Source organism: Dreissena polymorpha, chromosome 12, assembly GCF_020536995.1.
Source record: "Dreissena polymorpha isolate Duluth1 chromosome 12, UMN_Dpol_1.0, whole genome shotgun sequence".
Lineage (NCBI taxonomy): Eukaryota > Metazoa > Mollusca > Bivalvia > Myida > Dreissenidae > Dreissena > Dreissena polymorpha.
Window position 1 is genome coordinate 69385530 of NC_068366.1, and position 20648 is coordinate 69406177.

Consider the following 20648-nt stretch of genomic DNA (forward strand, 5'->3'; position numbering starts at 1 on the left):
ATATTAACAAATGTAATCAAATGTTTAATTTAGCTGTTTACGCATTCTGTAAAACAAAATACTGAGATCGCTTGCCTTTTTTGCATGTTTACATTTGGACGGTCTTAAGATGTTTGACTGACAGTTATCTTTTTTACAAAAAGATACAGATATTATGCAATGGATTAATTTACATCTGTACTATTTTGGTAAGATTCATTAGAAAAATTCTTTAATATGTCAACATTTGTATGGTCTTGGTATGATTTTCTTGGTGATTGTATGTAAGAACCTTTGTACAAGTTAGTATTTAGTGACGTTTAAACAAGAGATCAATAAGCAAAGCCAATTAAGGTTGTTAACATTTATATTATCTTAATTTATATTTCAGACAAATCTCTCGAGTACCTTATGCAGTTATTGGAAATTCGGAAGGTACTCTTGCTGACTTGCTAACAAGTTGAACTTAAGTATTGATTTAATGAAATTTTGGTTTAATTAAACAATACGTGTATTGTTTAAAATTACAGACGCGTTATTCGATTTCAATTAATACTAATAAGAGTTCTTATTCCAGTGCCAATGAGACGGGAAAGTGGGCAAGTGACGGATGCAGGGTTCGAGAATCCAACGATTCATTCACAGTCTGTGAATGCGACCATCTTACCAATTTTGCTGTGCTTATGAGTCCATTTGTCGAAGTAAGTAATTGGTGAGATTTTTGTTTCGGGGCTAAGCGTTGAAATAGTGCAATATAACAACGACTTATTTTGTTGACCAAGAAGGTGATATTAAACTCGTTTCACTGGGTAAGACCATGGTATATGAAAAGTTGGCTTACAATGTATATCACAATATGTTTTATGTGTTTTATGTTATTGAAACTTGTGTTTAAATGCTACATCAATGTATAATATACTTGTAAGAACATTTGAACAGGTTTTCTATAACTCAGATTAACATTATTGTATAAAGAAAACAAGGAGAAAACATCCTTTGTTCAATTATGATGTTATTCCCCTTATCCACTGATCGTACATTTACTGTTTGGTATATAAATAAATGTATTTAAATGTTTAGGCTGACTCGGAGTCCATATCTCTTCGAGTTGTCTCGATTGTTGGCATTGGGCTTTCTATGTTGTGTCTGCTGATAACAATCCTTATACACGTTTGCCTTTGGAGGTACGTTGAATAATACGTTATCGTATCAACATATTATTTCTTACGAGAAAATTATAACTTTGTATACATTATTCATTTTAACACCGGTCTTCTTCTTGATTTCTTTTTCCGGCAAAAACGGGTCATGAGAAAAGTTCGTGACCATTGTCCTTCATTACTCATAGAGTGAATTTATTAAATGTGTAAACATGCACCAACTTAACACACGGTTGCCTTACAGGTTTTTGACAAACTGTATATGTGTTACGCAAATAACTATTGAGTAGTCTGTGATATTAGTTATTTGACCATACTGTGTATGCATTATGCACATATGTACCGTATAGTTTGTGCTCTATTTTAATTAACTAAACTGTGTATGTGTTACGCTAATATGTACTAAGTAATTTTTCCTCTAAGTCATTTAGCCTATACAGTTAAGGTGCTTCTTTTTCCATAGGTACCTGAAGAGTGAACGGGCAGTCCTCTTACTCAATCTCAGTATTGCTCTGCTGTCCTCTTATATCATATTTCTCGCTGGAGTTGACCGAACAGAAAGCACGGTAGGAAAATAAAAATGTCTACAGATGAGGAAATTCCTGAAAATGATTTCCCAGAATATGTTACTTGTTGTACATATGAGGAAATTTGAATACAAGTCTCTAATAACTGTAATTAAATAGTTTTAATGAGGATTCAATGCAATTGAAGCCATGTAGTCAGGTCAATATTTACTTTGCCCCCCCTCCTCCCCACACACACTAAAAATAGTACTACACAAATTATTGTAACTGATCCTGGTATGGTAAAAGGTCCAATATAACATCAAAAGTAAACCGAAGTCGTACAGCTAGAAAATGTTTTTAAAATTGCCGATACAACGGCCGCTTAAACCTATAAATTATGATAACTTTGTAACTATCCGCTCAAATGTGATCATTTTAGTGTCTTGATCATGGTTTCAGGAGAGGGGGGGGGGCAAAGATAGTTATGTCAAACGCCATAGTTTGTCAGACAAGGAACATTTTAATTTAATTGTTTATATCACTTAGAATAAGAATAATCATGAAATCAAATTTAATTTTCGGTGTCGCTCTCCTCCACATCCTCATCCTCATTACCGACCTCTTTTGAATTGTTTGGATTGTCACATTTCTTAGTTAGTCAAGCACGTAACAATCTGTTACAGGAATACAGCTCATCACATAATCAATTGATGCAGCATGATCTCTAATTGCCTTAGCGATATGAGGCTTGTCTACTTTACGAAGTATATTCTTGGCTTCAAACAGGGCATGGTGACGAGGGCTCAGTTCATACAACAAAACGTTTTTGAGGGAAAGATCTCAAGATGTTGACACCAACAGTAAATGATGGAACATAATGCCGGGATCAATAGCAAGGTCAGAAGCTATCTTAACAACGGAGATATTCCCAAGAGTTTCGGTTCTTCCTAATAACTTGAATTTATAAAAGAAAGCCGACTATCCTATTTAATATTTTATGATCTTGTTCCCAACCTCCTCAAAAGAATGAACAACCATATCACAACTGACCAGGCAGAGCAGGAACATCTCTGTAAGTTGAGCAGGTTGTAATCTTTGTCTGCATTTTATCGATATCAGAAGCATCCCTTTTGATGCGCACCTCCGTTGAGCCTTTGTATTGTGGACGAGTAGTATATGTCAGGTATGTGAAATCCTGCATCGGACTGTTTTATTTGGATGTCACAGGTGAAGATATTATCCAAAGGCTCGGCTTTTTCTTGGCCATCACACAGCCGCGACTTAGACCACCTTTGTAGAGACCTCATCGATGTTCACTGAATGACACTGATGAGCCCAGCTCTGATTGCTCACACGAACAACTCAAAACACCATCAACGTACTATTGATAAACCTCTCGGCGTGTTTCTTCTATCGTTGCATATTTACCGCAGATAGTAATAAGCAGATCGCAAGCTATTGAAGTGAAAAGACGGACAGACAATTGGGCAATCTACCAATTTGGTGATGACTGCATGAAACTGACAGAGACTTCCCACAAAATATCGTTCCTCTTGTCATAATGCATAAATTTCCGCAGGTCCAAACTATGGCGTTTCACATAGCATCCATCACGTTTGAGTAAAAAGTAATTGACTTGATGCCTTTCTTATTGTGTCTGTGGCCATTTTGAACGCCATGTTGGATTTATGTGTAACATGATAAACTTAAACTTTTCCCCCCTCAAACCTAGGTATAGACACCAAAATCACCAAAGTTTAGGGGAGAGTTACATTTCCCGATATCCGATTTTTGTAAACTTTTGATGTCTTTCAGGACCTGCAACCCTACCAGGATCAGTTAAAATACCCTTTGAATCAATTTTGGGTGGTTGATAGGGTATTTTTTTTATATGACGATTCGGCTTCTGTCTTGTAAAGTCATATTGATTACGTCTCAATAGCAACAGTTCACTTCTTGCATATTTTAATCAAGTCGCATTACATTATAAAAAAATGAGTGGTTTCTTAGAAAAAAACGTTACTTTATAAGTGTGTACGGTGCAGATTAAACGGTCATGTCATTGTGGGAACACTTAAACGATTCCAGCAAAACACATTTCTTGATTGACAAAATAAATAATAGGATTGATGGTGATTATAATATTTATACGATTGACAAATAGCTATGAACATAAATAATATAAGTACTATAATTTCTGTTTGAATTAATGTAAATGAACTTGTCTTAAAGTTTTAAAACGCAAAATGATGCTGTTTTCATACAAGCATAACATAATATACTATAGTACAGGCTCTTTATGATTTTTTAGACAGCCCTTCTTTACATGAAATCATACAAGTAAGAACCAATCGGAGATTGAATTAAAAAAAATCACATTAATACGCAATGACTAATCGGATGAGTTTTAATATTTAACATTTACAGCATTTGTACGAAAACAAAATCATGTTTAAAAAGTACTGCATTTTAAGATTCGAGTCTTTGTATAGAGGGAATGACAAATATATAACATCATCAATAATGCTGGTATTTGTATACATAAGATGAGTTTGAATTGAATTAAGAACATTTATTGTCTTGAACAATTCTACAGAAGAACGTAGAACATTTGGTTCATATTACATTTATGTATTTCTTATTTTAAAGGTGTTCTGCGCTGTGGTGGCGGCACTGCTGCAGTACATATACTTGGTGGTATTCTGTCTGATGTTAGCCGAGGGTATTGAACTTGCAGTTACAGTACTGTATGTGTTCCCAACAAGGTCTCGACTCCGGGTTCTGGTCGTTTCTGCCTGGTGTATGTACAACGTCTTTGAATAGCTTGAATAAATCGCTTTAAATACATACGTAGGTTTTTGTTGATATCATTCGTCGCAGCAGATGTTATATAAACATATGTGTATGGGTGTAACTGTTTGTTTAAACATACTAAACTTGTTCAACTATGAAGTGGTTTGGGTGTTATTGTTTGCTTCTTGTTTGCTTTGAAGTGCCTCTGTTCGTGAAGGTAGGTATTTAAATTGAAATTCGGTAAGTATTTATAAGGATGCCTTTTTATAATTTATCAAAAATAATTTGACCTTGTTAAAATGTCTTTGCAGTTTTACCAGCGATAGTTGTTGGAATTTCGCTAGGAGTAACTAAAGCGGAAGGCCATGGAAATGAACATTTGTAAGTTACTTTAAATTAATTGAGCTTTAAGTGCATAGAAAACAAGATATAATTTATTGTGCATACATCTGTTTAATGTATTGCCCACGTTAAATTATTATACCTAGTATAAGCATCTTAAAAAAATATAACATAATACAATTGTTTTCGTTTTGTTGTTTCCAGTTGTTGGCTTTCCATCTCTCGTGGTTTAATATGGGCTTTTGTCGGACCTGCCTTAGTCATAATAGTCGTAAGTGGTGGCTCTGTTTAAATTGTTACATGGGGATATATAGTATTATAAACATTTTCATTACAGCAATACAATTCAGTGTTTAATTGTTTTGTCGATAATCCAATAATCAAACACATATGAACTAATGGTGTACGTAAGAATACCGATTTCAAAATGTATTGTATCGCATTCGAAGATGCGGGGGTACATTTTGTTGCTTTTGTCCGTCGTTCGGTCGATCAGTCTAAAGGTAATATGATAAAAGCTTATATAACATTCGGAACTGTATTGTTTAATTATGTGATTATTATGCAGTAAATGCGCTAAAACATTACATCCTCTTGGACAGTGTCCGTACACAAATACTCGTTTAGCCAGTTAAATGAAGAATTTATTTTTTTAGATAATTATTGTTATTTTTTAGATAATTAAAATGATCACACATTATTGCAAGTTGTCCATGTCACTCTACATCATAATTAAATAGCATAAATCTATAGGTACACGGGCGATATAACAGCTGACATGTTGAAGTGTAAACTTTTCGTATTTTACAGTTCAATATTATCTGCCTTATACTGGTTATAAACAAAATGTGTGGAGTGAAATCAATGGAGAAGAAGACTTATACCGAGAAGATTAAGTAAGTTTGAATGCGTTCATTGTTTACATATACACCTGACTTTATTTATTTATCTATCAATAACTTTGCATCAGGTCGCCCTATACGTTCTACACGTGTTATTAGATAGCTTAGTTTAAATCATTCAAACTGCTGTACTTTTGTTTCAAGCGAACGGACTATATGGATAAACATTATTTACTCGTACATTACACCCACCTAAAATGTGTTTACACTCAAGTAAATTAGTAAGTGTATAACTGTTTTAGAACCAGTTTGCGTTCTCTGTGCGTGCTCGTGCCTCTGATGGGCGTTTCTTGGATACTCGGCATCTTCTACATCAACGATGATTTGTTTTTTATGCAATACCTATTCGCAATCTGCAATGGGCTTCAGGTGACAGTACATGACGAGCAATGTTTACGCAATATCCATTTGACTTCATTTGAAATATTTACAATATTTTAACACCTTAAAATGAATTAATGTATAATATTAAATAAACTGACTTTGCTAACATAGGAACGGAATTGAAACATGCGTGCTGTGTCGTTAAAAAAATATTGAGGCAAAACATAGCATTACGTGTACCGTGAACATCGGTGTCTTTTGTTCATCTAATTATGAATATAAATAGGTGAACACAACGGCACCCTGATGACAGCGAGACTATTGCATGGGATGACTGCTTATTGACAATTTAAGCGTTCCAGCACATTTGTTCGTCTGACATGTCCACCTTTTGTCTTAAGTTTTCAATGTTTACCATCAGCAATTTCAAGGTATGCTATGTATGTGTTTTTGCTTCGTAAACTAATTTCGCTTCAAACTTTAACATAACTAACGTAAATACATTTTTATTTCAGGGAGTTTTCATCTTCATATTCCATTGTTTGCTGAACAAAAAAGTAAGTACAAATTCAAACAACTTCATACGTAACCAAAATAATATCATGCGTACTTCTGCTGTCATTATCACTATTGATATACACGACAACTCAGATGCCATGTGCGCATGATCCGTATCCGTATACGATGTCCATGATCTGCGTCCGTAAAATCAACGTGTGTCGTACCCAACTCCGAACCTGTCATTGTTTTATCGGATTTTATCGGAAGCATATACTTCACGCGTACGATCTAACCGGAAATATTGCTGCACAGTCTGGAAACTCTCATAAGAAGATATTTAGATACTAAAGCGGAGTTGTAAACGGTTAAAACAAACTTTTTCACACCGCCAGCAGTGTGACCGATATTATCCACCTACTCGAATGGGAAACATTACAAACACGCCGATCAAACCACCAGCTCTTTATGTTCAATACAAGGGTATACCATCAAGGAGACATTGATCCAGCACTATATCTGAAACCAACTACGTTAATGCCAACAATTCTAAATTCGTGTGCAAGTAATGCATCTTTCCTCGGATAATCCCACCATGTAACTTATTACCAATTGCGAGACCCACCTTTTTGGCAGGCATCCTTCAAGAGCGGGCTATTAAATCTGACTTTCTAAGATAATCTTTGTTTCCTTATACGAAGTAGAATTAAATGAAGGACTTGAGCCATGTCGTCGGGTCGTGGCCCTAGTACAGCCACGAAAGCCGACTTGGCCTCGACCGGATGTCGGGTACAGTAACTGGCCGCTTGTATCACCAACCTCTAACGTTTAACGTGTGCGACTCTTTAGCAATAGGCCACTGCTATTGCTATTCTTCGTCAAAGAAGTGTTAAAAATTGACAATATGAAGAACCAATATACAAACATGCCAAAAGTGAGTCAAGTTTAAAATTGACTGCAATTTTCGCTCGGAATAGACTGTACGTGAAGAGTAAAGCAACACGCATTAACGTCGTTGTATGTTCTGATATGTTTGGAGATTTAACCTTTACGGGTCATAACTTCCCATATTCACCTTCGTCTTGATTGATATATACGTTTGATGTGTTAAATTTGGAAAGTATTATATGATGTCAATAATAAGAAGTATCATTAATAATGCGAATGGTTTAGCTGATATTTAATGTTTTCCTTTAGTAAAAATCAGACATTTTCAATTGGGTTTAAATATAGGAGACTGTGCAGCTAATATTTTCTTCAATGTTCTGTCATTACAATCTTTTAAATCTTAAGGCTATAGAGAGTAATTCGAAGTGTCAGTTTATTCACCAAAGTCCATATTACTATAATTGCAAGACAGCATTCCAACATCCGTAAAACGCATGCATCCCACACATTAACCGTCATTGGGACACCTGTCCTAACCGCAATATAACCAAGACATTCTGGTCGCCACTAATCACTTGCCTTGCTTCATACTTAAAATTGTCAACCAGACTTCAAATTCACCATCAATTTTTCGCTGAAGATTTATTAATTAATTTGTGTCCACTGTATATTGTAACTTGGTTCAACAGAAATAATTTCGCTAAATCTTTATAACTGTCGAAATCTGGATGGTATCGGACCTTTTGTCTCTAAAAGACCGAAGCATGCAAAGATCTCTGAATATTTTTTACAGAACACTGCTCAACACTTGCTTCGTTTTATGTTGCAGCAATATTTCGAAACACTGCCTCATATCTCTCTTAACGATCTGCATTACTTTTCTCACCGCGTTCAGTTAAAATATCTATTTATCCAGTTTAAGTTTTTTTTATTTAATGATTATATTTTTAATATCAATAAATTGTACTTTTATTCATCCCGAATACATTACCAATTTATTATGCTAAGATACCTCATTTAATCCTAGAGATACTAGTATGTTCCTATTGTAGTGTTCTTTACTGTGTTTAATCATTTTGACAGTAGAAACTTGTTTCTGATGTGAACAGACGGTAACCCAATAATGCTTCTGGTTTTGCCATGTGTGTAAGATTTCTTTCCTTTTGATCGTTACTGTCATTTAATACGTACCATGACGCGGTTGCTACTATACATTTGAACTTACCGACGACGTCAAATATCAGGACGCCATTTCTAAAGTTGATTTCTCTTTTGCATGACGCTGAAGACAAAGATGCACATTGTATTGATACCACAATAAATACGCGTCCAGATGTTATGCAAGAATATAGTTTATTTGAAATTAATGATATTAAAAGTAGTTACAAGTAAATTTGAAATTCAAACAAATGAATACATATTGAAATTGAAAGATTATTGAAAGCAGTGGGAATTCTTAAGAACAGCAGTGGGCGTCCGTCAGGGATATCTGGGATGTCTGCTCCTTCCCGTCCTCTTCAACATTTTTTTCTTCATGAGATAATGCAGGAGACCCTCCATCACCACAAATCTCTATCGGTGGAAGACCCATCTACAACTTGAGATTAGCGGATGACATTGGCCTTATGGGTGGCGCCAGCAGTGAACTTCAAGATCTTACCAGCAGTATCTATAAAAGAGCAATATGATAAGGGATGGAGATGTGCATGGAGAAGTAGACGATCATCATGATAACCACGACCAAATCAATGCAGACATAACCATGAACAGCTAGAAACTAGAAGAAGTAACCAGCTCCAAGTACTTGGGTGCAAACCTTTCCAAGGATAGTACCAGTATCGCTGAGGTCCAAATAAGAATAGCCATGTCGACCGCAGTGATGGCAAGACCTGGCAGGTTGTTGACAAGTCCCTCATAATCTCCATCCTACTCTACGGCTGCGAGACCTGGACGCTTCACGCGGAAACAAAACGCAAGGATACAGGCATTCAAACATATATGTCTCCGAAGACTGCTCCGCATCTCCTATAAGGAGAACAAGACGAACGAGTACGTCTGGAACATTACTGCAACACTTGGTAACAAGAGCTCGTACTGGCTAATGTCAAACGACGAAATCTGTCTTTGTTCGGACACGTAACCAGGAACGACTCTCTGTGCAAGACTGTTCTCCAGGGCACGCAAGAGGGAGGTCGACGTCAAGGCCGTCAGAAGAAAAGCTGGATGGATAATGTTAAACAGTGTACATCCCATAATGGATGAATTACTCTCAGCAGCACACCACAGACCTGACTTGAGGATGATTTCTGTATCGTCGTCCCTAATCCCTCCAAACAACCAAACCGGTCATGGATTAATGATGATGATGAAAATAATGATGATGATGATGATAATGACGATGACGACGACGATGATGATGATGATGATGATGATGATGATGATGATGATGATGATGATGATGATGATGATGATGATGATGATGATGATGATGATGATGATGACGACGACGACGATGATGATGATGATTATGTTGATGATGATGATGATGGTGATGATGATGATGATGATGATGATGATGATGATGATGATGATGGTGATGATGATGAGGAGGAGGAGGAGGAGGAGGAGACGGATGACGATGATGATGATGATGATGATGTTGATGATGATGATGATGATGATGATGATGATGATGATGATGATGATGATGATGATGATGATGATATTTTACATAAGTGTATGCCTAAATATTCAAATACTCAATGCAGATGACAGTAACCATTATACATACACGATCACGGTATCGTATAACGGATCACGCGTACAGATAATTTACTTTACCTGACTTGAAAATTTATATCCAAATTAATATATTATAGTGTCCATGTTCAGGAATTTGTAAGACATAACTTTGCGTCACCATCTCTATCATATGTGTCTTGTTGTGATAAAGCTGGGCATTATGCATGTGCGTAAAGTGTCGTCCCAGATTAGTGTGTGCAGTTCGCACAGGCTAATCAGGGACGACCCTTTCCGCTTTATGACATATTTCGTTTAAATGAAGTCTCTTCTTAGCAAAAATTCAATTTAAGCGGAAAGTGTCGTCCCTGATTAGCCTGTGCGGACATCACGTATTATGTACAGTTTTGTCAGAACGGGACTCATATATATATTTAAATTCCTCGATAATAATATATGTTATGTTCAGTGAATAACGAAGTCTTAAGAAAAGTATTTCGATGAACGAAAGTTTCTACATGTATTCGGATGCGAGGAGCGTTCTTAGTGAATATTATAAACGGTTACAATTTTCCGTAAGACACGAACAATTTATAGATTTGTATTTATTTCAGTTTTCTATTATTGTATTGTTATTGTTGTTTTGAAAATTATTTTTACATTACGGCGATAATGCCACACATGGTGTATTTTGTTTTGTTATTTTCGAAATATGATACACTCTATTTACCTTCGATTTTCGACAGGTAAGACAAGCCTTGAAAAGAGACGCCAGTCGGCGTGAAATTCTGCGTTCAGCAACAGAGTCGACTGTTGTGAGTATTACTTATTTTGTAGTTACATTATGTACACACATACTTTCATTACTTGTGCAAGATATGGAATTATGTATTTCATATTTTAAGTATGTGTCGTTGTATCTCAATGCAGTAATGCAGAATTTGTTTATGTAAACGAATTCGGTATTTGTAAAGTTTACAATTTGTTTTGTTTGTCTCGTTTCACCATTTTAACAGTATTTATTTCCGATCACGGCTGTGTGTTTACTTGTTCTTTTATTTAGCATGCGCAACCCATCTGAGAGATTAAGCAGTACAAATCACATATCCTTCACGATAACTGAAACGTGATCTACTTGGATGATACTTGGATGATAGATTGCGGGCAAAAGGCCCCCGTTATTATTTCAGGACCAATCCTAATACAAATAATGTGCCCGTGATATATGAGTTGTACCGCTTAAGTTACCTTGGGGAATATACACTTAAACGATAATTCCTGACATGTATTCAACATTTTGTCATTGTATTTTATGATCATGGAACTGTGTTCAATGCTATAGTTAAATTCAGGTATGTTTTTGTCTTTAAAATTTCACGAATTAATAACTTTATAGTATGGATTATTTTTCAGCAAACTGGTCAGGGAAAAGACAAATCTTCGTCGTCGAAAACGTGCAACGGTGAGAAAACAACATAACTTAAACTTAACCACCTTTAATCTTAAACCATTTTAAAACGCATTACCAATAGTAACATTTCACCTGAATGTAAAAACGGTCACATTTTTTTTCATAATAAGTCAAAACAACTGTTTCAAAAGTTATTTAGGGGCTCACCTTTGTGTTATTGTTGTTATTTTACATATCACATCATAACATACTGCATCGTTTTTCACATTACTAAACTGATCGAAAATTATACTTAACGTATCATATGGCAATGTCTCAAAAATAAACGCATACAGTATTTTGTTTTACTCTGGTGACATTTAATGTGACACATCCGATCCATACATCTGAAATTAAAGTCGAAGATCTTACTGTCATTAATCTATAATCGACGGCAAGGAGAATCAATCTATTGTAGTTTTCACAGATTTATTTATACAGTAATATGCTAACCTTATAAGATTTCCAGATTTATTTTTGTTAATTACATCTTTATCTTCAGCGGAGTTTCAATCCGAAAGTACAGATTTTACCACGTCCGATTGGAGAAACAAGGTAACACTATGCAATTATGTTATAAATAAAAGTGTTCATTCCGTTAAGATCAATTTTAATGACGAAACATGTGAATGTGTGTTGATTTGCTAAATAATGTTATGTCGTACGTTCATAACATAAAAAGAAAACAAAGGGTTCATTACAATTTTCTACTTTACTTTTATTATCATTTTCGATTTTCGTTATGATAAAAAAATATATCAAGAATAGCATATACGATCAATAATCCACAATACGATCAATACAATATGCATACCCGCATCTTGTTATGCTTTCTTAAATGTAAATATCAATAATATTTTTCAAGATGGATGTTATATGTTCAAATCTATAGTCGCAACTGAAACTTGTTTACTTTCAAATCCGGTATTTATACTTTTTCGCGCATGACGTTAATTACACGTGTTGACCGTGAATTAAAAATATCTTCAAATGAATGTTATTATAGATGGCATAGGGACCCTGCATTGTTAGGATTGCATAAAAAACAATTCTAGAAAAAAATCATATATATAAATATAATATAAACAAGGAGTTGAACGTGCCAAATAGGCAGGATGTCACAAATTTAACAAAAGCGCAAATTACAAAGTCATAATCGTTTACAATTTATAAACCTATATATAAAATTGTAGCTAAATATCATCTGCAAACGTTGGCCATAAAAAATGGCCTCATTTCAAGCGTTTAAGAATAACAAACTGACACATCCGACGAAATCGACAGTTTTCGCTAGACAAGACAAAACACCGCACTCCGATATCTAACCATAACCCTTCGTGTAAATGCGTGCTTACAAACAATACTATCACAATTTATCGCTTTTCCAAAAACTGATTCCAAAAGTTTATATTTTCTTTGCCACAACTGTTTAAACCCTATTTTATTTACTTAAAAAAGAAAGTCGCCATTCATTTCCGCTGCTAGAATCACGTGCTCTTTAACTCGGCTTAGCGGTGAATTACACTGACAGAGCCAGGCACAGAACCATCCAATCAACAACAACAACGACGCTTTGACAAATGTCGACCGCTGATGTCTTTCACGTAATGGATGTAAATAAATGAAAAATACTTACTGATTGTATTGGAATTAGTTTTTAGGGGTAAGTTGTTTATTTAACTCTTTTTCATCAATGTAAAGCGATAAATTGTGATAGTATTGTTTGTCAGCACGCATTTACACGAAGGGTTATGTTTAGATCGGAGTGCGGGGTTTTGTCTTGCCTAGCGAAAACTGTCGATTTCGTCCGATGTGTCAGTGTGTTATTCTTAAACGGTTGAAATGAGGCTACTTTTTATGGCCAACGTTTGCAGGTGATATTTAGCTACAATTTTATATAAAGGTTTATCAATTTTAAACAATATGACTTTGTAATTTGCACTTTTGTCGAATTTGTGACATTCCGCCTATTAGGCATGTTCAACCCCTAGTCTATATTTTATTTATCATAATAGAATGTTGTTTCTAGATTTGTTTTTATGCAATCCCAACACTGTACCTGGTCCCTCTGCTAAATGACGGATTTACTGCATAAACCACATGCAGGGAAAACAATAATAAGTTAAATCTTTGACAAATACACAAGATTGACAATAGGTATGACTTTAAATCAGTTAATACGATATTTATTTTTATTATTAAAGAAAATACTTTATTTGATTATGATATTTCAAAGGGAACTTACCTTTGTTTATATTACGCTATACAATAACGACTGGGTGGGGTAACGGCCTGGCAATAATAACGATTTCAAATGTTAGGCGATATACCGTCTACAAAATTGTTGACGTTGATCGTACACGTGTTGATTCATATTCAACAAATACACAAAAGAAGGTTAACACGCGAAATATGTTTGGCACTAAGAATTAGACAAATCCTAATAGTGTGTATTTAAAGTCTAACCAGTAACAGACTCCGCGAAACTACCGAAGAGCCTGAGGACATATTGTCTCAATTATGTTGTAATTTGGTATGACTTTTGGTAACTATGTCAGTTTCTTGCAATACAACATGTCATAAACTAGTGCTAAAATAGTGTCACACAGTTTCTTTGTGTGTCGAAACGCATGACTGTCTGACAGGTTTGAATGTATTGTAATGTTCAATATCGTTATGTTTTTATGATAAAAACGTTTTCAAGCTATATGTTTAACCACGTGGATTGCTAAGCGTAACGATGTACTAACTTATAATTATGATATGCGTGTTTACATGCTCTGTGTTTATTTGCAGTATTTGTGTGTTCAGTTGTTTTCTTCAATCACATTGAATCCAGTAAATTAACCCTTAATAATAAGTATTTAAGTTGTAGAAGATCTCGCAATCTCATCAGTAATTAGACGAAAAGATGGATTGCAATTACAAAACGTAAACATCCGCCAGTTTTATCTTAATCATGTCGGCATAATAAACTTAATTGTGTATTGTAATAATAAGCAACGACGCATAATATAACTTGATGATGTTTCATTGTACGCTTTTTTAGTCGACAGAGAGCAAATCAGAATCCTCAGGAGGGGCATATAATTTGCCGCTGGTCGGCGACATCAACAGAATTATGAGACCAGCTCTCTCCGTCCATCCACGGGCTCTTCCGCGTCACTCTCGGGACGAGACAGTGTTTAATTACAATGATTATACATAAATCATTTAACTTAAATAGCGGCCGCTTAGGTGGAACATTCACAGATTTTTGACTCTGAATTATTCTTAAAGTAATGAGCTACGTATGTATTTTCGCCGACAAAAATGGCATCCTCGTATTAACGTAGTATTCCCATCATCAATATATTCACTCATTACGATGCGCATAGGTGTAAGCTTTTGCCAAAGTAATTGATATACTTTGCGGTGTTGATTGTTTGTGATGATACTTACTTTGTAAGCGTTACAAGAAAGTTGTTTACCAAAAAAATGTACCTTTTATGTGATAAACTGTGTATATATTATATATAATAATACATATGTTTAATACAGGCACTGAATTGTAATTAACAACTCTCTGTTAATTATAACCTGCAAAGCAGAGGACGTTGTTTTACCAATACTTCTTTTTTATTTTCAATACATTTTTATTATGCATATGTGTCTTATGTCACCAGCGTATAAATACAATTGGGTTTTAACTATTCTAAATGTGAACCGATGTAACAATATTAAATAACGCTAGTTCTATATTTTGCCATTATAATGTGATTCCCCTAAATGCTTTATTGCAAAATGGCAACAATTTTAAATTTACAAATGACAAAGAATGGGATGTTAAGCTCTACAAACGTTTTAATAATTATGTATGAGGTTTATACATTTTGCTTAATCATTGTGTTGACTGGAAAAGATTGTTATATTATGTCACTAGCATGATTAGTTTTAGTTCCAATTGTTAAAACAAAAACAAAAAACGATTGACTTTTGAGGTGTGTTTTCATATTCACAATGTTGATGTGTTAGCAAAAGAGATGAATGTTTCATGATAAAACTTACTTTGTAAAATGCTTTCATTGTTTCTTCTTTGCCTTTTGTATTATATTACTATTCAAAATGTTTTTGTTTTCACCTATTCCGATAGTATTTCATCCAAGTATTTTTATGTAGATTACAATATTTTGGACAACTATATTTAGTTTATAGCATTATTTACCTGCCATTTGACTCTACATCAATTGACGTACTATACACTTCAGTGTATGTATTTTCTTTATAATCAACTAAGCCAAATAAATTGTCTTAACATCAGTTTGGGATTAAACCGTTACTTTACGTATTCCTCAATCTCAATTTCAACATATTCATACTACACGCATTGTTCAAGGTGTTCTATTCAAAACAGCGATCCCATTGCCTATCAAAATAAGCAGCAAACTAATCCGTTTGTTTGATGAAACATAAAAATAATTAACGCTAATGAGGACATAACAAACGTCACATGCATTGCCTATGATTAGTCTTCAGTAAACAAATGCAAGCTACATCATTCGTAATTAAAAATCTTAGGATTCGAATATTTGCATTTTATTGCAAATGCAGATATGAATTTTGAACATTTCTTGCACATTTATTTTACTCACTTTCCTAACACTGTGATTGTGCACAAGTAAATATAACTTTTAATGCGTACACTATGCTAAAATATTAACCTTGACAATCTTTTAATTATTCATATGCGTATTCTTATATGATACAATGCATGTACTTGCAATGTTAAAATTTTTCTTATAGCTTAATTGCACGTAATAAAAGAAATAATGTCATGATAATGTTTTGAAATTGACACAACAACTATATTAAAGTATTTAAAATGACATATATTAACATATAGTGTATGCACAATAACGGTTTCATTTCTCCAACAATAAAACATGCAACACAATTTATTGTTAAATGCTTTCATTAGTTGTGTTCAATCAATGAATGTAAAGGACGAAACGCACATTTTATGCCATTTGTTACATACCCATACAATCTACAAAGATATCATATGGCATGTTGGCTAAGTTTTATATATATTACATAATTCAACATATAGAGCAGAAAGACTGAGTGTGAAAAACTTACGCCTACAAACAAATGCAAAAAGAGTCCGTATCACTAAGTTATCTTGTGAATCGGCGAGGTGAACTGAGCATATTTTGCAAAAGTTTTGTTACGGCGTTTTGTTTAAGAACATAACATATCGTAAATGTTTATAGTAACAAATAAAATAAATCAAATGCGAAATGCAAGAGATAATTCGGTAAAGTATATATTCTTTCTGGAAAAGTTTGGCGTATACATTATTCTCCTCCATACATCTTTAACAACACACTGCCCTACACAACAATGGTTATCTTTTTAAAACACATCCATTGCAGTTCATTTTAAAGTATTGAACAGTGTGATATGATTTTTGTAATAACACCGGTATATTACGAATAAGTGCCTATATAATTTTAATCAATAAAGCCTAATCACCTAATATTGAAAAGCATCAAGTACCCATTCTAAGCAAAACTAATTTTGTTCTACAAAGCCAGAAACCCCAAGACCAAGCGAGACAGTGAACGCTATCTCAGACTTTAAACAGAAGATTTAAGGGTGTTTAGACGGGCTTACATACAGTGTACGTAGAGCAGTGGAATTTTTTATACGAAACCTAAATGTTTTTGGTCATAAACCGAGAGGAGTCGTCAGAGGAAATATGGCGTTACCACTCTGAACAATATAACAGGTATATGAAAGTCGACACAGGATTTTAGAAAAAAGTGTCCTTAAACAGCAGTCAAACTAAGTCTTAAATATAGATTCAATAGAACCATGATGTTTCTGAGTTAAATGTACACCGATTAGCATGACCTGAAGATGTAGTTTTTTTACTATATTTTATGCAGGTTCAATTCTTTTCTTAGGTAATGGTATGATGAACATTCGGAGAATTTTCATGACAATTTCACAAACTGGGCATCTATAGAGATATAATGTGTTACTGGGATTATCGATTTCGATATAGATCTTGACCCTTCTTAACTCATAATCAAACTTTGACTAGATGTTCTTTGTGTTTTAACGATAAGGGAAATCGCGAAATCTTGAAAACATGTGTTGTGGCGCTTGGAAATAATAATTATATGAACGTTAGACGCAAATGGCATGCACAATGTAGCAGATGGGTACGTAAGTTTTTATAAGTAATTGTAACCAATGAGTAGTAACTCGTAAAACAAAAATCTAATCTCGAATCCTTGACTATATGTCCTTTATCATGTTGATATGGTCATTCTATAAAAGTGTTTAATTTGCATGTACACTGTAGGATTAGTTTGGCACAGACTAATGAGACGGATGAAAGCACGCCCGCACTAGGGACTCAGGACTCAGTCAGTGATGGAATGACGCCTACCATATCTCATATCTATATTCCTACACCTGTTCTTTTCTCAATTTATGCTTGTCATACTCTATAAAATATAGCAGTATCTTATTGACATACCAGTGGTAAAGTACATAAGAAGTGACAGAAAGACACGATCCCGACTCTCCAGAAAAAAAGAAGTAGAACCATATGTACCGAAATACAAGTTTTTGTATAGACATGAAATGACTCAATGAAAGATCAACTGCCCTTAATTTCCCCGCTTTAGCATGGGAACTTCTGGTTTAAATAACTACTGGCCGTCATTTTATACAGATTTTACTTGTGTAACATTTCAAATAGATCTTACAGAGGTAATTGTTCCATTACGCAATATACGTAGTTTTGCAGGGCAGAGCCTTATTTCATTCTGTCTGAATTTAGGCGTCCAACAAGGAGGAATAATCCACACAAATAAATCGTTTAACTTACAAAATCCCGGCTTCATTAGAGGTCAAACAGCTGTGTATGTAAGGGAAAAAAAATTATTATAGCCCCATGTTAATCAATTAGTGTGTGTAATTGCTGTTTATGCAATTATTAAACAAGATCACATAAAACGTATTATATGTTTGAAAATATTATATCAGAAACGGCTGCAGAAATACCTGCAGCGAAATCAATACGATCACAACGTTAATGTACAAAACAACAACAACATAATAATAATAATAATTATTATTATTATTAGTAGTATTACTACTACTAATAACGCTGACGTAATAGTAGTAGTTATAGTAGTAGAATTAGTAAGTGTAGTAGTTTGTTGTTGTTCTTGTAATAACAGGAGTAGTAGTAATTGTAATACCAGTATCATTAGAAGTAGAAAAAGCAGTAATAGTAACATCTAAGCAATGGTAGTTTTAAAAGTAGTAGTAGTAGTATCTTGTTCACTGTTCGCTGTTCATTTATATCAAAACGTGAGGTGGTGTTTGATCTATTGTGCCTTTACTATAGAAAATTATTAAAGTAGTACTAGTTCCATTGTTTCAGGTTTCTATAAACTCCTACTTTTTCTTTATCATTAATTATTGCCCAGGCAATCGGCACAATACAGATAGACCCACAAACATTATCTAAATGCCGGCTTCAATTATTTGTAATACGTTTATAAATTAAAAGCCTACCAGAAAAAGTGGGTTGATTAAATATTTGTATATCTTGTTTAAGATGTGTACATTACCGTCTACCGTCTTGGCTGGATTTGCAGTTGTTAAACGTTCAGCAAGAGAAAGTAATACAAAGCACAATAAATAAGACTCATATACATTACTGTTGTTTTTTCCTTAACATATACACAACCTGCATTAGAAGTGTCTAGTGGCGTCGAATTGCGTGAAAAACATAATAAAAGGTGAAGAAGTCAACCTGCTGTAGTGTAAACATAAAGATTAAATAAAATATTTCAAAATAGATGCTGTACGTTTAAATCTCATGGCAAACATCTCGCATAGTTTATCAATATGATCCGTTTATTTTCCGAATTAATATATTACATCTTGCGTTGGTGTCTTGCAATGGTGTGCATAATCTTCAGAACGTATACGCGAAAGCAATTGATGCGAAGCAAACAAAGGGTTTAAACAGTTTATACTGTGACACAAGTAAAAACGATATTGAACGTAAACTTAATGAAACTCGTAACAAGCTGACAGAAAAAAACAACTATAATGAAGACACTTTAAGAATGAGTAGCCGATAAGATAATCAACTGTTGAAGGGCGAATATTGTCATTTTAATACATAAAGGAATCAAAACTGTATGGATATACTGCACCGCATGAGTGTTTTTTCGTTATAAAGGGTATGTTCTTAATATATACAAGACACATATTTAAGCAATTGGGGCAACATTTGTAGTTATATGCTTTTACAATCATTTATTTCGTATCAATTATAGAGTAATTACTTCTGCTCCTATTAAGGTAAGTTGTTGACATTTAACACGTTAGCAAAGTTATCTAAACTCTTTTACGAAGCTGGAGAGTTTTAGGGCTGCACACAGATATTGATTTCAACAATCTTACCTTGCAAAAAGGAAGTTACCAACACTTCTTCACAAGCAATTTGAATCATATCAATGCATTGCTTAAACAGTTGTTTTTTTTAATATGTAAGGAAAACAAAAATTGTAAGTTAACTTATGTTTTTGCGATAACGCAATCTAAATGTAAATACTTTTAAACATACCTACATCAATTAATAGTATTTTGAAAATGTATCAGTATTTGGTTTATTTATCAACACAAAATCTAACTTGACCTTAATCAAAACCACGTGCAATTTAACAATTCTCACGATTTGTTTATTGTTCATCAAACTTAATTGTGGATTTTATGCGCTTTTAAATTTTTATTAATCCTAGTTGTATATGACATAAAGCACATTGCACATTGGGGAATATGATATAAGGGACAAATTATCGTTTCAAATCACCGAAATAATGTACCCTATACAGCGAATTCTACTTTAAAAACACCTTGTTAAAATTTTTATAAAATTACATTTTATATATATATATATATATATATATATATATATATATATATATTGTCTCCGGCCTAGCTACGCACCTTCAGTCGCCTCGAGTGGAATAACAAATATCTTGTGGTT

The 20648-nt window shown here is 34.0% G+C and overlaps 2 protein-coding genes across 2 annotated transcripts in view; both read left to right on the forward strand.

Annotated features, from left to right (window-relative positions):
• Window positions 1-4471, forward strand: part of LOC127852704 (adhesion G protein-coupled receptor E3-like) — an 8216-nt gene extending 3745 nt beyond the window's left edge. Inside the window, exons 2-6 of the mRNA XM_052386654.1 lie at window positions 371-414; window positions 557-680; window positions 1060-1163; window positions 1603-1705; window positions 4298-4471. Coding sequence (XP_052242614.1) covers window positions 371-414; window positions 557-680; window positions 1060-1163; window positions 1603-1705; window positions 4298-4471 — 549 coding nt within the window. The remainder of the gene's footprint in view (window positions 1-370; window positions 415-556; window positions 681-1059; window positions 1164-1602; window positions 1706-4297) is intronic.
• A 294-nt stretch (window positions 4472-4765) lies between these two features.
• Window positions 4766-15558, forward strand: LOC127854200 (adhesion G protein-coupled receptor L3-like). Its single transcript, XM_052389237.1, has 9 exons — window positions 4766-4822; window positions 4988-5054; window positions 5594-5679; window positions 5928-6054; window positions 6525-6566; window positions 10881-10949; window positions 11548-11596; window positions 12087-12139; window positions 14634-15558. Exons 3-9 carry the CDS (start codon window positions 5630-5632, stop codon window positions 14790-14792), a joined length of 549 nt encoding a protein of 182 aa, XP_052245197.1. The 5' UTR covers window positions 4766-4822; window positions 4988-5054; window positions 5594-5629; the 3' UTR covers window positions 14793-15558.
• The last annotated feature ends 5090 nt before the right edge of the window (window positions 15559-20648 follow it).